The 24,090-nt window shown below is 35.6% G+C and overlaps 1 protein-coding gene across 1 annotated transcript in view; it reads left to right on the top strand.

The window, feature by feature from the left end:
* LOC143246289 (putative G-protein coupled receptor CG31760) overlaps positions 1 to 24,090 on the top strand; it is a 121,686-nt gene that overhangs the window by 72,136 nt on the left and 25,460 nt on the right. The window contains exons 3-4 of the mRNA XM_076492758.1: positions 15,076 to 15,275; positions 18,347 to 18,557. Coding sequence (XP_076348873.1) covers positions 15,126 to 15,275; positions 18,347 to 18,557 — 361 coding nt within the window. The 5' untranslated portion in view covers positions 15,076 to 15,125. The remainder of the gene's footprint in view (positions 1 to 15,075; positions 15,276 to 18,346; positions 18,558 to 24,090) is intronic.

The following is a 24,090-nucleotide window of genomic DNA, read 5'->3' as shown; positions in this document are numbered from 1 at the left end:
GGGATTAAGATCTGGGCTTTGACTCGGCCATTCCAGGACTCTCCATTTCTTTGTTTTCAGCCAGTCCTTGGTGGATTTACTGGTACGTTTTGAGTCATTGTCGTGTTGCAGGGTCTAGTTTCGTTTCAGCTTTAAATTTCGTACAGATGGTCTCACATGATCCTCAAGCACCCTCTGATACACAGTAGAATTCATGGTGGATTCTATGATTGTGATCTGTCCAGGTCTCGCTGGAGCAAAGCAGCCCCAAACCATGACACTTCCACCTCCATGCTTCACAGTTTGTACAGGGTCTTTTCCTGGAATGCTGTATTTGGTTTACGCCAAACATGTTCTCTGTTCTGGTGTCCAAATAATTCAATTTTGGACTCATCTGTCCAAAGAACATTATTCCAGAAGTCCTGGTCTTTGTCTACATATTTTCTGGCAAACTTCAGTCTAGCCTTGATGTTTCTCTTAGAGAGCAAAGGTTTCCGTGATGACATGTTAGGGTTTTTGGAGACCTCTTTTAGCATCTTGCGGTCTGCTCTCGGAGTGAACTTGCTTGGACGACCAGAACTGGGCATGTTGGCAGTTGTTTTGAAAGCCCTCCACTTGTTGACTATTTTCCGGACAGTGGAATGGCTGATTTCAAAATCGTTTGGGATCATTTTGTATCCCTTACCAGACTCATAAGCTGCTACAGTTTTCTTTCTGAAGGCTTCAGACAGCTCTTTTGCTCTCACCATGGTGCTCACACTCTCACTTCAACAGTCAGGAGCACACCAAACTAAATGTCTGAGGTTTAAATAGGGCAAGCCTCATTCAAAATGCTGAGTAACGATCTTCTAATCATGTGCACCTGGTGTGATACACCTGTGTGTGAGTTGAATCATTTTAAGTGGGAATAACTGTGGGGGTGTCCTAACTTTTTCCTCAGTTAGAATATGCATTTTTGTAGAATTACATTTACAGAAGATCTTGAAAAGTCTTTTCTTCAGTTTTAATTGTTTAGTTATATTCCTATAATATCTCAGTATTGTTGAAATGAAGATTAAATATCTATATATTTCATAGGCATTCACAGGGTGTCCTAATTTTTTCACATGACTGTACATTGCTAGAAAACTTGTTTCGATACCTGTAGTGGGCAGAGCACAGATAACCCAATACATAGCTCGGTGTCTGATCACAAACAAACAATGAAAAAGTTCATACTAACTTGATAATGCTTTCAGACTCTGGGCAGTTACACTTGAATTACCGTAACTGTTATAGCACACCCAAGATTTGGGATGATGGAATGAGAACCATAAACCCTCAGAATCACAGACGCTCGCCTAACCATTTGGCCACGCTCAGCCCGTATGATGAAATTCAAAGAGATTTTATTTAAGTTCTATTTATTACCGACTAAAGCTTTGTACTATGATACTAATAAAACAAGAGATTTTACAATATTTTCCCAAAAAACAGTTTTCATAAAATTTCGCAATAGTTACTAATGTCCACTTAAGGTGTGTATTAAACTTTACTGTATATGGAGCTCTATTACACAAAGATTTTATAAACACTTATACGTATGCTCTTGATGCCTTCGGTTTCTATTTAAAAACTTTAAACCAGTTTTTCATCTCGTAATACCTACTTTCTCTCATTATTAAAGCAACTGTCTCACTTTACTTTTTCAGAGTGGCCCGGCATGGCCAAGCGTGCTAAGGCGTGCGACTCGTAATCTGAGGGTCGCGGGTTTGCATCCCCGTCGTGCCAAACATGCTCGCCCTTTCAGCCGTGGGAGCGTTGTAATGTGACGGTCAATCCCACTATTCGTTGGTAAAAGAGTAGCCCAAGAGTTGGGGGTGGGTGGTGATGACTAGCTGCCTTGACTCTAGTCTTATAGTGCTAAATTAGGGATGACTAGCACAGATAGCCCTCGAGTAGCTTTGTGTGAAATTCAAAACAAACAAAATTTTTCAGAGCCACAGGAGATTTTTAAAATAAGAATTTTTTGTCTAATAACATTTTAAAGGTCATGAGAGATTTTTGTCGACAGCCTCTTAAAAATTTGAAGCTGGCAAATTGCTAAGAGGAGCATGAATTCTTCAGATGAGATTTAAGAAGAAAGTGACGATAGACATGCGCAGAAAGTGTTCTTTTCGTTTTTATCGCCAAGCTTTATTGTGATCTCAACAGGGATATGCGTGAACAGTGGGTAGACATCGATGTTGACGAAATACAAATTTATTCGAAATATCATTCTTTTTGTACATTTACAGAAGTATTTGAGTCTATAACTCTTAAATTTGAATCACACGCTGACGCATGAGACTCAGTGACAGTTATGTTATTTTCTTATTCGATAAAGCATATAAAGCAGGCAGCGTGTTTGATGGGTTTACATTTCTAGCTACTTATACGTGAGCCACAGACTACAGTGAAGTTCTCAGTGAAGAGATTACAAATGCCTACATATTTATACGTATTAATTTTTCAACTGGTTGAAAGTTGTGTGTGTGTATGTGTGCCAAACTGTCATTTGTGGACACTCTAGGACAGCGGTTCCCAACCTGAGGGGCCGTAAAGGTAATACCATCTCATTAATCAAATAAGTTTTTAATAATACTGTTTTTTTATTTCACACTCAGTTATATATGTCTTTTATTTGATAGCTAAAAATGAGAAAACGATTCAATTATTATTTAATAAAAACAGTTTGAGTTAGACGGAATTTTTCAAAAACATGACTTCCATAGGGGAAACGATATTAATAAAAGGGACCCCTGATAATGGAACCACTGTTCTAGTATCTGTTCTTGGGGTTTTATCTTCAATATATTACGTATTCTCAGTATCAAGTAGCGATATAATTATTGGATTTTAAATACAACACTTAATAATGCTTACAGTATTTCAATTTCAATAATTTCATAACTTGGTTCTTTATTAAATAAAATAATGAAAATACAGGTTAGTCTTATAGAAACTTTATATTGGCTTGATAATTTGTTCAGACTCTGTTCAGTTAGACATTTTAAAGTGTAATGAGACATAATAAAACTTCAATAATCTTGTATATTAGTTTTTTGTATATAAAACTTAAAGAAAAACAACTGAAACTAAGTTTTAGCAAAATAACCACTGTATGCTATATTCTATTGTCTCACGGTAAGAAACATATACCAGCGGAAAATTAGCTTCACAAACGTAAATAATCTGTTTCCTATACCTCTACATCATTTAACAGGTTTCATTCTTGTTTCGTCATCTTATTAAGTATTATTTTTCAAAAAACTTAGTTTTCTGGTACACATGTTTTAATAGGTGAGTTTGTTTGTTTGTTTTTGGAATTTCGCGCAAAGCTACACGAGGGCTATCTGCGCTAGCCGTTGCTAATTTAGCAGAGTAAGACTAGATGAAAGGCAGCCAGTAATCACCACCCATCGCCAGCTCTTGGACTACACTTTTACCAACGAATAATAAGAGTGACTGCAATTTATATCGTTTCCACAGCTAAAAGGGCGAGCATGTTTGGTGTGCCGGAGATAAGATCTCGCGACTCTCGAGCATCCTAACCACCTGACAAAAAGTGAATAAATTCAGATTTTTCCCCGACTTTCTTAACAGAGTTTAAACCTGAACAAAAATTTCAAATCATCTATAAACGTGCCAGTCTTTGTATCTATTTGCAAGATATCTTGTATCATTTTTTCGTTACATCTTTATCATTCTTTATGAAAAGTATGAGACACAAGAAACGTTTAGACATTATTAGAGCTCGAATTAGAATTTTAAATCAAAGATGAGCTCTACAAATTACTTTTTGTTCCCAATTTGATGAATTGCATGAGAATAATACACCAAACTTCTATCACTTAAATCCAAACTAAGATAATGTTTTGTAAATTACTGTAATTAAATAACATAATTAAACTGTATAGTACGTTTCGTTTTGCTTTATAAGGAGATATTAGGCATAACGTATGAGGGAGCACCAGTTGTTTATAATGCATTGATTGGTTATTTTATTATGACACCCTGTAAAAAAGTGATCACGTAATGATATCTTATCTAGCACGAGTATCGTATTAAAGAATATCTCTAGGAACGGTTGTTTAAAGCAATTTATGGCCGTTCTATCATAAGTGTAAATAAACATCAAAATATGTTTTATCCTGGAAAAACCTGTGGCTGCCAACTGAGGTAAAATAATATTTAAGAAGCTAGTTAAATGCATTAAGCAGATTGTAGCAGATAAAAAAGGTTTTTAAATGGCAAATAGCGTGCAAACTCTCAGCAAAGAATAAATCAAACTTCTTAAGATAAATCATTTTACCGATCAATCAATACTCATTAATATTGATATTAGACTAAAAGTATATAGAAAACGATACAAGGTATTTGCTTTAATTTGCCTTACTCTTCAAACAGTGTAAGGTGCTGTAATGGTATTGAAAATGTTCTCGTGACATGGCAGTGGTAGTTTATTGAATATTAAGAAAGTGAACAGCGAACAAAGTATACCTGAATGATTTTATTGATCAAGTATATTCTACACTACTTATTTCAAAAATTTTCCAATATAATATTGAATCAAATTACAGAGCTAGTATTTTCCAACATTGTTTCCAAGAAGTGTAACACTGACTTCAGTCGAATTCTTACCACTTCAGTTATCGGATTTCAGCCCAACTGAACAATATTAAAGTGAACTCGGACGTCACATTTGAAACCATTTTTCTATTCCACCAACACCACACGCATCTGTCCATAAGTGTTGATGAATAGGCAACTATCAAAATTTGGTTTGGTTTGTCTTGAATTTCGCGTAAAGGGCTATTTTTGCCTGTCGTCCCTAATGTAGCAGTGAAAAACTAGAGGGAAGGCAGTTAGACACCACCATCCACCGCCAACTTGTGGGCTACTCTTTTGCCAAGGATTATTGGAATTGATCGTCACGTTATAACGCCCTCACACCTGAAATAGTGAGCATGTTTGATGGGAAACGGTTTTGAAATTGCGATTCTAAGATAGCAAATCAAGTGCCATGAACACCTGGCCATCCTGGATTATAACACAACTATTGCAATTCATTGTTTAAATTGCACATATAATTCATATTTATTTTACACTTTAGCTATTAAATTTAGTATAGTTTGAACTATGAAAGTAAGAATTTTCATTTCATTAAAAGTGTAAAATTTGAAGAATGTCTGTTAAAGTTTTATCGCCCTAACGATACGAGCTGGGCGCGGCCTAGTAGTTAGTGTGTTGAGCTGTGAATCGAAACCAACGACATGCCACTGCTCACGCTCCAAGCTTTCATTTGTGGTCGCGTTATCCTTGTATTGATAAACGTTGCACATGTATTTCTTTGTTTGCTTATCTGTATACACCTGCCCCCAATAGCACAGTAGTGTCTGCGGATTTATACTGCTAGAAACCGGGTTTCGATACCCATAGCTGGCAGAGCACAGATAGCCCGTTGTTTAACTTTTTGCGTAATAACAAAACAAGCAAACCTATAAACACCCACGGATACCCTTTGGGGTAGCTATAAAAGTAATTAAAGATATTGTAGAAACTTAATTAGTAAATTGGATCCTCTGTCAGTAATGAGAGGGGCTTTGAGCCCCACAGGGGATCAGAGACATTGTACGCTAGTTAGTTATAGTTACTCTTCTGTTTGTAGCTGTGCAAGCGGCTATTAATGTCAATTGGATACCGTTTCTCTAGTCAACAGTCATGAATTAATGATGGATATGCCTTAGTCTTAGAAGTTTTTAACTTGGCAGTTCAACGTCTAAGGTGACGTTCAGATTGCAACTACTAGAACCTAAGTTTCACTACAAGTATCAACGCTTTTACTATTTTTTTACCACCATTCTTATCATGAAGTCTACTCTTAGGCTACTCCTTTACCAACGAATAGTGAGATTGACCGTCACGTTATAACGCCCCCACGGCTGAAAGGGCGAGTATCTTTGGCGCGAAGGGGATTCGAACCCGCGGACTACGAGTCGCGCGCTTTAACCACCTGGCCATGCTGGACCTACTGACAAGTTGCATGGTATTTAAGGAAAAGTCAACGAACATTTAACTTCCAAGCAAAACATTGACCCATATTTTGATAGTTTATAAATATATTCTTACATGTAAAATGTTTCTTCTTATGTTTTGACTTATGTTATAAACATATTCTCATCCTTGTCATTCAGATAAGTAAAATTATTTGATATGAAGAAAAACAAATACGAAGTTATGGATTTTTAATTATTTTTATTTGTTTGTTGTTTCTTTGTAATTGAGCACAAAGTTACACGATGGGCTAACTGATCTCTGCTCATTACGAGTATCAAAACCCGGATTTTAGAGTTGCAAGTCCGCAAACATAACGCTGTGGTACTGGGGGCCTTGTAATAAGTCATTGCAGACAAAGTAAAGTAGATCCACGGTGTCTTATTTACTTTTCTTGAAATTTTTATTCACACTTAAACGTGATAAAGATGAATCTAGAAAATCTTAAATATTTCAAATTTATGTAACAAACTTATGTAAGCACTATAACATTATAACAATGGTATGTTTATAAATTCAAGATTTGTTTCACATTTATATAAGCATAAAACATATAACTATTTTACTGTCTTTTAGGTATTGCTTGATCTTATATTATGTAGCTATGCCCATAATCTTCATAGTGATAGTTACAAAACTTATTTTCATATTTTTACGCATATAAACAATCCATCAAATCCATCATTAAAATTTCCCGTTATCTCGTTTAATTCAGCACTAATGGATGCGATATTTCATTAATTAGATTAATCGTGCACCTAAAGGCCTTCCATGATTTTCTCATCAATTTCGCTACTTTTATTTAATTTCCTGATTTTTTACCTCACTTGCTTCTATATTAACCTCTCTCTACAATTACAATCAACTCACTTAATGTTTTCCTCGTTTGTTTTTTCAATATTGAAATTTATCTTATTAAACCTGATGTATCTTGAAAGATAAATTCACCTTTCCCTTGTCTTTAAAAGTTCAATTCTAGACGGAAGAGAAATGATACAGTTCTTGGTAATGATCTAACTATGGTGGTGCACTTGATTGATGAACATTGTCGTTTACAGGTAGGTTTTGTTTGCGAGTGATGTTGGAGAAAACAACAGCGTTTGTAGTCATCTCAAACCTTCTACCATTTAAAAAATATTTTGCAGTTCAATTACACAAAATATAGACGCTTTCATCAAATTGTTTTACACTGGATAGCATAAAACAGCACTGAATAAAATGAGTATACAATGAAAATAATAGAAGTTTATTCCTCCTATAGGTATCAAAATAAATTAATAATTTAAACTTTGGTTGACGGTCATTCTACCAATCAGGCAGACAGTACCACTCCAGTTTAATATCTAATAAAAGTACGATCACTTATACCATTCACAGTAGTAAAGTGGTGATTGCACTCATGGCTTCTAAAACAGGAATACCATTAACGATCGTGTAAAACGTAAAGTTTGGTTTTTGAAGGTTAATTTATGTGCCAAATTGAGGCGAAGTTTCATATTTCAGTAGTAACTCTAAAAAGAGCACGTGAAAAGTAGGTTTTTGATAAAAAAAATTGTTTTCAAAAAATTCCCAAACTCTTCAAATTTATGTTAAATAACTCATGGTATTCTATTTTGTACCTAACATAACAGTCTAGTAGAGATATTTCAAATGTCCTTGTTGTCAGTACAGGTTTGAATGTTACCTCAAGAATAGAAAGATACACATTAGCACGAAATGGCTTCAAAAGATGTGTAGCTACTCCAAATCCAGGGTTTGAAGAAATAAATAAACCGTAAAGCTGTAATGGGGCTCGGCATGGCCAGTTGGGTTAAGGCGTTCGATTCGTAATCTGAGGGTCGCAAGTTCGAATCCCAGTCGCACCAAACATGCTCGCCCCTTCAGCCATAGGGCGTTATGTGATGGTAACTTCCACTATTCGTTGGTAAAAGAGTAGCCTAAGAGTTAGCGAGGGGATGATGAATAGCTGCCTTTCCTCTAGTTTTACACTGCTAAATTAGGGAAGACTAGCGCAGATAGCCCTTGAGTAGCTTTACGCGAAATTCAAAACCAAACAAGCAAGCTGTAATAGACATAGATTTCAAACAGAGCTGCAAAAGGATGCTGTGCAGATGAATCCAAATTCAAATTGTTTGACAACAGTCAATGATAATTTGTTTGATGGCAAAGAGAAAAGCATCATCACAGTTAAGTGTGCTCAAAGAAAAATAGAACTGAGGCAACGTCTCATCTAGTGGTATAACAAACATACATGAAAATGTGGTATCCTAACTGCTGACAGGTACAGTCAGTTTTCCATTTTGACAATTTTTCAAGCTAAAAACTGTTATTCAGAAATTCATCTTTCAGCAAAACAATGATTTTTAAGTATAAACAACAAATATGATTAAAAGATACCTGTAAGTAAAAAAGGAAGTAAATATAGCATCATGCTATTATAAATAACGTACACAACCTTATATCAGTTATATTAAACATTTAATGCTTGGTTGGTCTTTTTAGTGCTCTAAAAATTTCCACAAGGCAATGTGACGTACTATTGATGTAATCCACCGCGGTTTCATTCCAACTTTCCACTAGAGAGCGCAGCAACTCAGCTACAGAAGCTGGTTTAAGGTCGAGGTTAGCAATTTTTCAGTAAAGTTCTGCTCAACAGTTATCAATGTTATTACAATCTGGAGAATTTACTGGCCATGGCAATCTTGTGACATCCTTCTATTCACCATCATCATGCACAATACGTGTACTGTTGACAGTGGCATTGCCATCCTTAAAATCAAAGTTCTTGCCAATCCTTGCCCTAACATATGGCAGAAATATCGTCTTCATGTGATGTCTGTAGGAGGCAGCGTTATCGTTTTCCTTCCTGAAGGATATAAAGAGCAGTTTTCTTCACCATGATGATTAGCTGCCCAAACATGTACTGCGCCATTTCCTGTGAGAAAGATATTCTTCTCTCATCTGCTCTCCAAGCAAACGACGAACGCGAGTACTACCATAAGTTTTAACAAGCCGAAAACAAGACTTTTCTGAAAAAACAATATGTCTCCAGTGTCCTCACTGTGTTTTGCCCAAGTAATACTGTTACAGCGGTAAATTCTGGTTAATCCTAGTTAAGGACTTGTAGATAGTCCTTCTTTAAACCAACCTTGTTTGGCCAGTCTTATATTGACTTTTCTTTTGAACACCCTAGAATGAATGTGTTTATGCCATTCTTGTCGTAAGATGTTGCAAAACTTCTATATCGATCTTGACGCGTTTATGTGATCAAAACATGGCCTTATCTGGTAGCAGATTTTCGGCGTCTACAAATATACTTTTCTGGAACAACATTTCCTATAGCTCGGTGACGTTTCCGGAATGTGAATACATTACAGTTACGGTACACTACTGTTCTAGCACTACCTGTTTGCTTTACACGTTTTCTGGAAAGTTTAGCAATTTAACGCCATATAAGTTCTGACATGTGACGAGACGTGACTTTACACCAAGCACAGTGAAATCTTGTGAACAAAACATTGATCTATTTCTAAAAAAGATTATATCAAAATCACACCCTTTAATACAGAACAGGTATATATATTTGACGACCAAATTCTCAAAACAACTTATACAGACCAGTATAACAACTGGTACATGTTTATCTGATCATACATCACCTTTTCTGGGGGGTAATTATTCAGTAACTAGCCCATGCATGTAAACAATAACATCAATATATTGATTGTTTGTTTGTTTTTGAATTTCGCACAAAGCTATTCGAGGGCTATCTGTGCTAGCCGTTCCTAATTTAGCAGTGTAAAACTAGAGGGAAGGCAGCTAGTCATCACCACCCACCGCCAACTCTTGGGCTACTCTTTTACCAGCAAATAGTGGGATTGACCGTCACCTTATAACGCCCTCACGGCTGAAAGGGCGAGCATGTTTGGCGCGACGGGTATGCGAACCCGCGACACTCAGATTACGAATCGCACGCCTTAACACACTTGGCCATGCCGGGCCTCATCAATATAGAACTATGCAACATGTTGGCCAAGATTGTACATATTTTATACTGATATTGTACGGAACAAGGTGGACTTTGTTGCTAAGATTCTGTTGCATTTTTCTGATACTTATCGGAGTAAGGTTCGTATACCTAAAGTGAAAAGAACCAGAGACAAAAAGTAAGCTAATTTTATTATCTTTTCCCCAGAATGGTGAATCTATTAAAGATAGGGGTGTTAAACTGTAACATGTTGAGATACTTTGGTAAATTGAAAAATTATGTGACATATTTTAGTTCACGTTATTTTTTAATTAACTTTCAAGAGACATTTTGTAACTGATCGTCATCATTACTTAATTAATAACTTCTGGCCAAAGCCATTTTCTATGTCAAAGGCGGTATGTGGTCGTCAAGGGATGGCAGTTTTTGTGCATCCTTCATTTTCTCAGTTTGTAAGTTTATACAATGCTGATAACCTGGAGATACTAATAGATATAAATTGCAATTTTAACAATTTTTTAATTTGTCTTGTTTAATGTGTAGCCTCTTTTTAGCGGTTTCGAACCGACTGTTTTATAATTGTTTATTTACACTTTTTCCAGCTGCAAGAAATCTAGTTGCAATAGGTGATTTTATTTGAATCACTAATATTAAGTAAGATAAATTAACAATAAAATTTTACCGACATGCTAGTTGTCAGCTTTTCATTTATCTGTTGAGAATTTTTTCTTTCTTCGGACGTGTTTTGGTGATGGACGTAGATTTACGTGGAGAAGGTTTTTTCGTAGTTCACTGATTCAATCTCGTATTGACAAAATTCTCGTTGCATCTAATGAGTTGCCTTTTTGGGGGCTTTTGATAAGTCTTGGTTTCATCACTGAATTTTGCGCAAATCTACACGAAGGCTATCTGCGTTAGCCGTCTCTAATTTAGCAGTGTAAGAATAGAGGGTAGGGAAACAATTCATCACCACCCACCGCCAACTCTTGGGCTACTCTTTTTACCAACGAATAACGGGATTGACCATCACATTATAACGCCCCCACGAGTGAATGAGGGGCATGTTTGGTATTACGGGGATTCGAACCCGCGACCCTCAGATTACGAGTCAAGCGCCCTAACCATCTGGCAATGCCAGGCCGTTTCTCAAACCCATCACTCTCTTTCAACAGTTGATTTTTAATTTAGTCGGGTACCTCGCGGTGCTGGGTTGTAGCGTTTTAATAATATTCTGTTAATGGTTATTGATTGTGTTGAAACAATACATCTTTTAAATAAATAAAGTCGGAGTTGGCCTGATTACCGCAATGATAATTGTAAAGTTGAAGGAAGCTGTACAACAAATTACTTTAGTTTACGGTTCCCGCCTGATTCAGGATGAGTTAACAAACTGATATAGTTTTAAGGTCTTATGTGAAGTAGTTGGAGGAGAGAGAACAATCCAACAAGTACTTTTTACTTACTGACCGGTTTAAAAAACCAACAAAAACAATATGTTTTCACACCAGAAAGCAAGATACTCGCACTTTCTGATATCAAAGATATTGGAGCAATTTTACACAAATATTATTCTATACTTTACAAGTATCGAAGATTCGGCTTTGGATAAGGTTTTGTCTTCTGTTTTAGCAACATTAAGTGACTCTATTTATCTGTTCTGTAATGCTGATATCAGTGTTGAAAATGTTATATAACTTTTATATAACTCCTGTCAGAAGAATTTGTCAACTTTATCGGCCTGCGTCAGATAGTCTGGTTAATTATAATAAGAGTAGAGGTCTGTGGCTGGGACTTCTTGAGGAGTGAAGATATTTGTCTCTTCACAAGTTTTAACGGTTCTTGATATACAGTTTCACCCTGATAGTGTTAAGATATATCATATGAATTGACATGAAAACTGTCGACGAGTCACTCGTATTTTAACATCTTGGCGACATATCCCTGAAGGATCGGGTGTTGATTATTCATGTTTTATTTACTTCTGTGCTATGATATCATCTTCAAGTTCTACATGTGAAAGAATCTACTTTTATTTTATTACGGAAGGTGTTTTTGACTTTTCTATGGGATGGAGAAATACACAAAGTTTGTTATAAGCTCGCGATGGTGGGAAGCTCAATTTCTTTTAGATATTTGTCTCCGTAAATATACTTATAGATTAAATATGTTTAAGAATTAATTGCTCATGGGGACAGTGTCACCAGGTTTACATTTCGTTACCAGATGTTTATTTTGGTCTTTATGGTAATATGAAAATTGGTGCTGACGTATTTTCCTGTCAAATGGTTCCTCATTTTATGCATGTTTTACGTCCATATATTGCTAAGACATTTTCTGGTGGTTTTACGTTTTTCTTGATATTTTCTCTATTTTTTAACTCTAATATAGTGGATAATCGTAGGCGAACATTTTATTTCCCTCAATTTTTAACTGCAGGTATCATGCGACTTCGTCATTTACATTATGAGATTATCCCTTGTTTTCTCCGAGAATCAATGATTACTGAGTTAGCGTTGTCCACTAACAGTGAACTTACTAAGAAGTTCATTAGTGAGCCTTTCCGCCCACTTTATTCGGCTCTTTTCCAGGATTGGTTATCTTTACTTCTGGGTTACCTTCAGGTGGATACTCTCTCGTACGAATTATGTATTTTTCAAGTAACAATGGTTTAAATTTTAGTGTACTTCAGGGTCTTTAGTTGTGAAAGATTTTTATTGTTTTACAGGACAATGCTCATCCCTGTGTCCCGCATCAGTTTTGGAGAAATATCATACCCACGATTGACTGACTGACCATCTATTTGGAAAGGTTGTTTTGATTCCTTTGTCGGTAATCGGTATTGTAATTTAGATTATTTTATTTGGCATCACGTGGTGACTACCAGTATTGAGTTGGTCCATATGTTTCATGATTCTGTGAGCCTATCTTTCTTCTGTGGTGTTGCCCGAGAAACTATTGTTCATTTGTTTTTCCAATGTTCCAGAGTACAGGACACGTGGAATTTAATTTTTAGTTTGTTGAAGATAGTTTTAGATCGTGAGTTACTGGATCATGAAAAAGGGCAGATAGCTTTGTTTGAATTTTTACTTCAACTGAGTTCTCATCACTTCAGATTGTTACTTTTGTGTACGGATATGACTTAAGTTTGTGATATACTTAGCCGTAATAAGATTGTATTACGTGGTGTTCATTTTGTGAAAAATCTCTAAGGTTCAACTTAAACTAAAATTTATTTCTATTTCTTACAGTTTCGGTTACTCGACCAACTTTCAGATTTCTATGGTATTTATCGCGAATCTACGCATGTGTTAAGGGAAAGTGATATGAAATGATAATTTTGTTTGTTTTTATTAATTTTCAGTTTTTGTAGTTAATTTTATTATTCATAAGCTTGGTAATATCTTTTTATTTTTTAATTTTTGTTACTATTAATTTCTTATGTATGTATCTCAAGTAATTATCTTTATTTATCACTTATTTATAATCCACATAAGTACAGTCATTATCATGAGAAATCTTGAAAGATCGATACATTTTTGTTTGCCCCCCCCTCAGTAAAGCGTCTACGGATTTACAACGCTAAAATTAGGCGTTCGATTCTCCTGGATGTGCTCAGCAGATAGCCCGATGTGGCTTTGCTATAAAACACACACACACACACACATATTTTTGTTTATACCCCTCTATGAAGGTGAATTATTAAAGAAAGAAAAGAGAACGCACAAATCTCAAGCAAAATCCCAGTTGGGATTCTTTTAAATAAGTGACCATACTTAGAGCAAGCTCTTCCGACATTCAATAAACGTGAATACCATGATTTTTTTATTGCTATTTGTTTAAAGTGGATGTAAATTACCAAATGTCAAAGTGGCGCCGTCATTACAGTGCTTACTTCTCTTGTGTAACTTTTGTATTCAAATCTCAGTCGAGTTAGGATTATGCGTTAATTTTTTCGAAAATAAATTATCACACTTACAGGAAGTTCTTTCAACACTATTATAGATTCAATCAGAGATCTGAGGTATTGATTCATATCCGAATTAAAATGCGGCACGTTTACAGTATCAATACACCCCGCAGGTTTTCATTGCAATCGAATATCTCAAACACCATCTGTAAAATGAATTCTAAGCCTCAATTCTGAATAAGAAACAGTGTGAGAAAGAAAACGTTTCTTAGCAAGAGAAAGGAAAGTAGATGGATGTCACGACAAAATCGAAAAAAAAACTAGAAATAATTAGGATAACTGAAGCAACGGGGAAACAAATACCACTGTTGATCAAATATAGCTTCTGAAGAAAGAAACCGATGCTGTAGGATATTCACACAGGACCAAGCCACCTATGTCTTTCCTGTGCAATGAACTGATGTATCAACTAGAATGTATTTAAATACGCAACGTATTTAAGAAAACAGTGTTTGAAGAACTGCGTTTAGTGGACAGTTGAAATACAGTTGAATTATTCATGGAAAATACTTGTAGATCTGATAAATAATCACATGATTGTTTTGTGAAATAATGTAGTTAATTTGTGGAACAATTGGAACACGATTAGTCTTGTGATATAAGTTTCTTTACTAATCTGAATTATGAACAGTTGTTTGTATTGTTAATATGTGTAGCATAGAACTAATGTTTAATAAACATTAACTAACGTCTTGTAATTATAGCAGAGAGGCCACGATAAACGGCTTTGAATTCCTTTTAAAGGATAAAAATTTATTGACTGTATGTAATCAGTTTGGACCAAAGGTTAAGAACGTGAGTTAACCCCTTTCTTCCTCAGTGGCCTTGCTCGAAACCAGGTTTCAACACTTGGATACAGCCCATTAAGCAGCTTTGTGTTTGACAACAAACAACCAAATTATTTTACCCATTTATTTTTTGCGTAAATTTATGAATTTTATGTAATGAGATAGGTGTAAAAGAAATATGGAAAATATAATTATTTCATTAGTAACTTAGCAATGATCATTAAAATAAAAAATAAATCAGCTCATAACTTTTTAACTAGATTTCAATTTCATTTCAGATAAACGGGATGTTTCTCAATGAATCGGAAATTCGACTGAACACCATAAAATGAAACAAGAATTCTGTACTCGGCTGTTTTCAGCTCCTCTATTAGTCGTTGCCATAGCAATTTTCTGGACAGCAATGGCTCCACTAGTAGCTGAAGGATGCTTACAGTGCAAACATAAACCAATTCGAAAAAAAATAGATAAATATTCGGTAAGATATTATCTTTATAGTTCAAAATATATTAAGAAGAAAATTTTCTTTTTAATTAGTGGATTCGATTTAGATTTTCTGAGTAAAGTGACTAATGTCATTCAAACGTCATAAAAAACCACACCTCTGACTAAACTTAAATTTAAGAAACGGCAGTTCCATTCTTTAGAACCAAGTAGTTAAGATGCTCTGCTTAGGAAGTAAATGGGATTTTCAATAAATAAATATTTTTATGTGTACAAATAAAAAATACTAATGAAAATCACTGATCTTAACAAATATGGTAATTTTCGTCCATTTGTTTTTAAATATCAATTGAAAAATTGCTTTTGCAAAGATTAAAAAATGTTATTCGCGTTATCTCGTCAAACATAACACTGGTTTACAAAAAATATTTTTTGTCTGAGGCAAGAATGTGAATAGGTGTATTTTTACTAATTTGGGTGTGCTGAATTCAAATTTATAAACAGTTTTGCTCTATCACCTCTAGTTTTCTGGCTTTTAAATAGTCTCATTTAGCATATACAGAGTATATACGTGCTTATTTCAACAGTTGCAGCAGCTTATTACAGATAAAACAGGATAGATAAAGAACATTGACGGAATAAATATACTTGGATGACACAATGTACACAATTCATAGTACCGCAGTTAGAAGTGTGTTTTCTTAGATGATCTGGTGTATTTTGCCTCCGGGATGTCACGCAAGAGCATCCAGCAGAAGTCTCCCATCATGCTGGGGTTCCACTTGCCTTGGTAGTTGCTCTCCATCTTCGTAATGTCTTGGTGGAATCTTTCTCCGTGCTGATCACTCACTGCTCCAAGGTTTGGAGGGAAGAAGTTGAGGTGGGAATGGAGAAAATGAATTTTGAGTGACATTCGGCATCCCATATCCTCATAAGTCTTTAGCAACTTCTCAATACAGGCTTGGTAATTTGGTACGCGTGTGTTACCAAGGAAGCCACTACAGACTGACTTAAATGCTTCCCATGCTCTCAGTTCCTTTAAGGTAAGAAGCTCCTCAAAATCAGTATCCTTCAGCACTTCTCGGATTTGAGGTCCGACAAAGATGCCCTCTTTGAGCTTAGCATCACTGAGACCTGGGAACACAGTAGACAAGTGTTGGAAGGCAGCACCATTTTTGTCCATGGCCTTCACGAAATTCTTCATCAAACCAAGCTTGATGTGAAGAGGAGGAAGAAGCACCTTCTTCATGTCAACCAGAGGATTCTCCTTGACGCTGTGTTCGCCAGGAACGAAAGTGCTTCTAGACCCCCAGTCTTTCTGCTTGTAATGCTGGGATACAGCTCGACTATCCCAGAGACAGAGAAAGCAACAGTACTTTGTGAAGCCCGCTTGCATACCCATAAGAAGACCAATGACCTTGAGGTCCCCACACAGACTCCACTGGTACTGGTTGTACTTAACAGCTTCTAAAAGAAGCTCCATATTGTCATAGGACTCCTTTAGATGGACAGAGTGTGCATTGGGAATGCTGGGATATTTATTCCCGTTGTGCAGAAGCACAGCCTTGAGACTTCGCTTGGAAGAGTCTATGAAAAGACGCCAGTCTGAAGGATTATGTGGCAAACCAAGGAAAGTGAACAAGCCAGGTACATTTGTGCAGTGGCACAACTTGTTTTCCATGTCGAAAAATGAAGCAAGGTCTTTGTTCCGATTCCTGAAACTGGTGATCCTTACATCTTCCTGGACTAGGTTCCACTGTTTAAGCCGAGGAGCCAAGAGCTCTGACTGCTGTTTTGATAGATACAAATCACGAGCAAGGTCATTCAGGTCTTCTTGCGTGATCCAGTGTGGCTCGTTGCCGCTTGTTCCTGAATAAGAAGAGTCAATATCTTCGGAAGAGATTGACTTGGCAGAATCTTCCCTTGGAGGCATTTCTTCATCTGATGAGAAAAGAAGATCCTTATTTACTGGAGGTGTTGGGACAGGAAGATCATCTGAATGGGGAACGGATCTCATAGCAGATGAAAGGTTGGGATATTTGATCTTTTTTCTAGAAGATGCATTGAAACCAGTTATATTTGTTAGACAAAAATAACAATCATCTGCATGGCTTCGTGGCTCTCTCCAAACCATCGGGACTGCAAAGTTGAAAGCCGCTTTCTTGCCATTAAACCAAGCAGTTAGTCCATTGTAGCAGGGTTTACAACAGATGTGTGGAGCCCAAGATTTGTCCTGATCACCAATTTTACAGTCAAAATAATGAAAGTAGGCAGTTCTGAGGAGGGAAGTGATGGTTCGACGCTGTGCAACTGTCGTGAAGTCCCCACACACGTAGCAGAAAGAATTGGCCTTGTTGAGGCATCCTCAGTGTTTTGACGAGCTTGAAGCCATTGGAGAATCTGAAAAAAAACAAAGTAAAATTAAATCATATGTAAGGCAATAATAATTATGTGCGTCGTTGGAAATTGTAATACAAATATATACCCAAAAGATTGTGTAACACAATTGTCGAGGGACACCAACCTCCTGCGCTGACTGCCAGTGCACTACTGGCTGTTGATTGAGACGTCTTGGCTACGCTTAACTGCCAAAATCCGTCTTGATATATAGCTATATATATATATAATGTAATGCTATCACTTACATTTATTGCATAATAACTAAAAAAGAAGACATAAGTCACACAATATTAGAAATTAACCCTGAATGCATATACGCCTTTATGTACAGTATGTGTACAAAATGTACAGTATGCATATCTAAAAAAACTAGAGGTGATGAGTAAAAACGGATTTCAAATCTGAATTCAGCACCCCCAAATTAGGTTAAAACAGCTATTTTTGTGCTTGCCTCAATTTCTTTGTAAACCAGTGTAATTAAATATGTAAAACAAACATAAAAATAAGAAATGAAAACTTTATTCTCTTATCTGGCAAGTTATATATTAGTTATTGTAATGGACTTCTTTTTTTTAAGAAAATGTTGAGATATCTATTGAAACTTTGATATCACACATAAATATATATTTTATAAATAGTATCGATACCCTATTAAGTATTTAATTATATTTGTGCTCTAAGATGATATTGTTTTCTATTTTTAAGGATGATAGGAAAATTACAAAGGGAGTAGTAAACGAGCTGGACTTGGTACTGCATATGATCGAAGAAGTAATCAATCCAAACTTCTGTGAGACAGACAAAGTCTATCGCTCTTTTCCTTTGGAGATGCCGACGATTTTGTTTGATATTGTTCGTCAGAAGGTGGATTTAGTTGCTAAGATTCTGGAAGGCTATTACCCAGAAAAGAATGAAGGTAAATAGAAGTGTGCGTAGTTCGTTTAATGTAATAATCTGTGCTTGAAAGAAATCTCACTTTGATATCATTGTTGGGGAAGATGCATTCATTTGTTTTTAGCATTTCATGATGGTATATGACTCTTACATTCCTTGAAATATATTATATATACATGCTTAAATTTTATGAACTTAAAAAAGTAATTAAATAAGGAATACTATAGTGGAACTTGAAATATTGCTCATTCTAACATCAGCTGCTTTGTGTCTTTTGTGTATCAGTTGCAAGCTTGAACAAATTATTATTCCAAATTGATCGTCCATATTTAGTTGTTACGACTAGTATATATTCTGCAAACGACATTTGTCGATTGTGCATGTTATAAATAATCAATAAAACGCTTAAAAGCCCGAATACATATTAAAGTTAAACTTAAAGCAAACAGTTTTTGTGTAGGGTTTAGTCTTTTTATTTTGTTTAATATAAAATTGGTGTTTCGTTCGTTTTGAATTTCGCGCAAAGTTACATGTCCCTAATTTAGTAGGGTAAGACTAAAAAGAAGGCAGCTAATCATCACCTTCGATCGCCAACTCTTGGGTTACTCTTTTTCCAGTGAATAATGGAATTGGCCATATCATTATATCACCTCCAGAGCTGAAAGGACAAGCAAATTTGATGAAATGAGGATTCGAACCTATGACCCTCAGATTCCGAGTTGAGCGCCCTAACCACCTGACCATGATGTTTCTTGAAGTAAATTGTCAGTACCGTACAATAATGAAACACTGTTAGTAATAACCATTCATTTATCCACTAGAGTGCCTCTTTAGCGTTATTTTGGCTGTAAATAATTCATTAATTTGTTAAGGTCAACACTTATATGACCGTAAATAAGATATTTAAAAAGACACTGTGAATCGAATTTAATAAAACACCGTTAATGAGTCTTTGATCGTTTAACACTCCTACGAAAAGTGGGGCCTAATAGGCCCCAGAGCAACTTGAAAGGTTATTAATATTAGGCTAATAATTTTTTATTTAAATGAAATTGCCATTTAAATCCATTAATGAATGGATTAACGAGATTCTCACTGTCCCTATCTACTATCTAGCGAAACCACAGCCAGGGGAACGGGCTTGGAGAAATCAGGACTAGAAACGTCTTTTCGTAGGAGTGTTAAAAATTTCCACGTAAAAGATACATATTTTGTTGCGAGAGTTTAGAGTAATATTATATATACAAATAATTTAAGTTAAAATGCATTAAAACAGTAACGGTTTCGAGGAATTTAAATTCCCCAAAAATGTACTGACATAAAGAACCAAGAAGACATAAGTTGCTACCAAATAACCTGAGAGTTATCGAATAGAATCATGACGTTACAATAAGAAAAGATACGTTGGGTAGGAATATTCAAAGTCATAAATAATATTTCCTTAACGTTGAACAAAGATTTAATAGTTTTGTTTGTTTGTTTTGAATTTCGCGCAAAGCTACACGTGGGCTATCTGCGCTAGCCGTCCCTAATTTAGCAGTGTAAGATTAGATGGAAGGCAGCTAGTCATCACCACCACCCGCCAACTCTTGGGCTACTCTTTTACCAACAAATAGTGGGATTTACCGTCACATTATAACGCTCCCACGGTTGAAAGGGCATGCACGTTTGATGCGACGGGGAATTCAAACCCGCGACCCTCAGATTACGTGTCGAGTACCTCTACCACCTGGCCATGCCGGGCAGATTTAATACTATTTGTAATAATCATTCTAGATATAGTCACGTGATTATCACTAAGGTTGGAGTAGTTGAGTATTCAGTGGAAGTTATGGTTCCAATCAGACAGAATTTTAACGATGTAGTGATTATGTAACATAACATAGATAAGATAACGCATAACACATGAAAGAACCATCATTACAGAGGCGGCATTCAAGTTTCGTCTGACGTATGATGAGATAATTTTTGTTACTGTGGGTCGTTTTTGCTCATTACAGCCAAGTCGTAGTCACTTGTAATACCAAGCTGAAATAATGTACGCTGGTAAACAAAATGGTGTAATTATTACATGGAGTAAAGTAAAGCAATGACCTTCACTGACAGAAGAAGTTCTTGGTCAATCTTGCGAAATTTCTGAAAATCCGGAGTTGGTATTTGGTAAAGTTATCTTTTCAATATCAATTTGTACTCTGTTTAGAAATCTATACGGTTTCAATGAAAACAGTTCTATGCATAAAATATAAAACAATAAGAAAGGATGCGTTGTGATATATAATTTTTTTTTCAAGTTTTATAGGGATGCGATTCATTACAGTGGGTGTCTGTAACATGTTGACGATATATTTCCACAATAAATGGACAGCACATAATCTACTTGTTTTAAAATAATTTATTCGAAACAATTCAAACGTATGCAAGAAAATAATTCGTTACACTATTGGTTATCACAGTTGTATCCAGAGCTTTAAGTAATTGTTTCATTTTTGCAAACGTTTTCACATATCGTTCAGTCGCTTTAGAATCCAATTGGAAAGGCAAGTTATTCTTCTCTCCTATGTTATTGCAATACATTACCCTTTAAAAGTTGTCACTATACACACTTTATGGCTGAACTCACGATAACCCAGTCTGTATCTATCTCTATCATTTTTTTTTCTCTAACGTACTTGCACCAACTTGGTCTCCTATTCAACAAACTATGAGACATTATGATCTAACAATACCCACTTAAAGCAACAAAAACAAAAATTCAGAAGGTTCAAGAAATATGGCGTTAATTCACAACAACTAAACTGTACAATAATGCACAATAAATAATTCGTAAACAATTACGTAAGCAAACTTGCCCTAACTATCACTTTTAAAAACAACTTAACTTTAACTTTCGCTCTATATAACTAAATAATACTCCCACATTAAACTTAATATATGCCTAAAACTTTCTTAATAGTTTATTTGTTTTACAGAAAAGCTACATTGAGCTAGCTGGTGTGTCCACCGTGAGATATGGAACCCATTTTTAACGTTACAACTCCATGACCTTACTCCCATTACACGGGGGTATTCTTAAAATAGTAATAGAAAGAAAACATTGTTTTACAGAAGAAATAAGGCAGGAGCGGTCCATTAGAAGTTTTTGTCATAAAGTGTGTGTTTTCTTATAACAAAGCCACATTGGGCTATCTGTTGAGTCGTAAAGTGTTGTAATACATAAAACGCTTGTAGTGGAAAAGAATATATAGATAGTGTTAATTGCTTCTGTTTATAAAATTTACATGTAATTATAAATGATGAATCTACACTTCATGGTACTTCATTGCACAAGACATGACTTGCAGTAGTAACGAAAACATCTAAAATTTGACAAATTTTAGCATACAATGTAGGTAGCCATTGTGAAAGTTGATTTTTGTTTTTTACAGAAAGTAGCCAATTGATTTATTGTTATTTTATTTGGTAGCAAAACCTATTATTTGTTATATCTTTCTCGATGTGTCAAAGTTTCAGAAATATTATGACATCCCCTTGACATCACAAAAAAAATGTAGCATTTGAGATGCAAATTTTTACCGCTGGTAACTGGGTTAAGGTTTTATCTTCATTGAAAATAAAATGTGTTTCTGTTCATTAGTATAGTAAAACAATGAAAAAACATGGGTTAACTAGTCATTGGCTAAGGTTATGAAACATAATCAAGTCGATGAAACACCATCTGAAAAAAGTGTTCCATTCCGAAACAAACTCAACGCTTTGGAACGATTTGTTTTTTGTTGTTTGTGTGTGTGTGTGTAAGTGCTACGTAATGAACTCACTATATGCGATTACTTTTCAGTAAGGAATTATACCCGTATTACAGCGTTGTAATTCCGAAAATTTACTGTTGTACAACCGAGAGACCGGAGCAGTGGTTATGATATAAAAATTATGTCCAAAGCCCATTTTTCCGAGCAGACTAGAATATCCCAAAGTTGGCGGTGAGTGCTGTTGACTAGCTTCCCTCTTTCTCTAATCTATGAGTCCAAAATTAAGGACAGCTAAACACATACAGCCTTTTTTTATATATGGGTTTGTGTAAAACTTTCAGAATCAAAAAAATTGATGCGCTAGTGGCGGCATCTCTTAGTTAAAAACAATTGTAATTTTCCACTTCTACTCAAAATGCCTGAAATTCACGCTTACTTTTTATTTTGAAAGGAATTCAGTGAACACAAAATTAACTTACCCACTTTTAAGTAGTTTTATAATTGGATTGATTTCACTTTGTAACTTTTGCCAGATATTTGAGACTTTCATTGATTTTTGGAATTAAACCATCTTGCTCCATTTAATACTTATTTTTATTCTTCTACACTAGATGGCAATATTCACTTGTACATTAGTATCAAAGAAACTTGATTTTCTAGAGAGTATATACACATAAAAAAAAAAAAAAAAATGTGAGGCCCGGCATAGTCAGGTGGGTTAAGGCATTCGACTCGTAATCTGAGAGTTGCGAGTTCGAATCCCCGTCACACCAAACATGCTCGCCCTTTCAACTGTGGGGGCGTTATAATGTGACTATCAATCCCACTATTCGTTGGTAAAAGAGTAACCCAAGAGGTGGCGGTATGTGATGATGACCAGCTGCCTTCCCTCTAGTCTTATACTGCAAAATTGGGGACGGTTAGTGCAGATAGCCCTTGTGTAGCTGTGCGTGAAATTCAAAAACAAACAATTTTCTTTTTAAGAATTTAATTTCAACACTTTGACTAGCCCAGTCGGGAACATTTTGTGTTTGTCAGAGTAAAACCATATCAAGCTATCCGCTGCCTCTACTGAGGGGAATTCAACCCCTGATTTTTACTTTTTAAATCCGTAGACTTATTCCTGTCCCAGCAGAAACAGGCTTGTTTCTGGCTTGAAAGAAAGCGTTTGCTCAAAACGTCGCCACATAAATAAATTACTACAACCATAGTTTTTAAATGTGATATTTCTATAAAAGTCTATTAAATTAGCTATACATATTACGTGACTGAAGTTTTCATCCAAGTGAGTAACTTGGCTGTTAGGAAGTTTAAAAAATTCATTGTTTGTTTTGGAATTTCGCACAAAGCTACTCGAGGGCTATCTGTGCTAGCCGTCCGTAATTTTGCAGTGTAAGACTAGAGGGAAGGCACCTAGTCATCACCACCCACCGCCAACTCTTGGGCTACTCTTTTACCAACGAATAGTGGGATTTATCGTCACATTATACGTCCCCAAGGCTGGGAGGGCGAGCATGTTTAGCGCGACTCGGGCGCGAACCCGCGGATAACGAGTCGCACGCCTTACGCGTTTGGCCATGCCAGGGCTATATAAATTCAATAGCTAACAGAATTTAGCTTAAACTGTTTTATTTTACAATCAAAGAAATTTCAACGACACGATTTTCTAGTGTTATCAAGCAAACAACTTCTCCGAAAAATCAACTAAAAATAAAAAACAAGTTGAATGCTAAATGTATTTTATAAAATAAAATAAAAATCAGCATCGACATATTAAATTCACTAGTAGCTTATTAAAATCTAAACAAT

The sequence above is a fragment of the Tachypleus tridentatus genome, chromosome 3, assembly GCF_004210375.1.
Source record: "Tachypleus tridentatus isolate NWPU-2018 chromosome 3, ASM421037v1, whole genome shotgun sequence".
Classification (NCBI taxonomy): Eukaryota; Metazoa; Arthropoda; class Merostomata; order Xiphosura; family Limulidae; genus Tachypleus; species Tachypleus tridentatus.
This window is presented reverse-complemented; position numbering and strand designations above follow the sequence as displayed.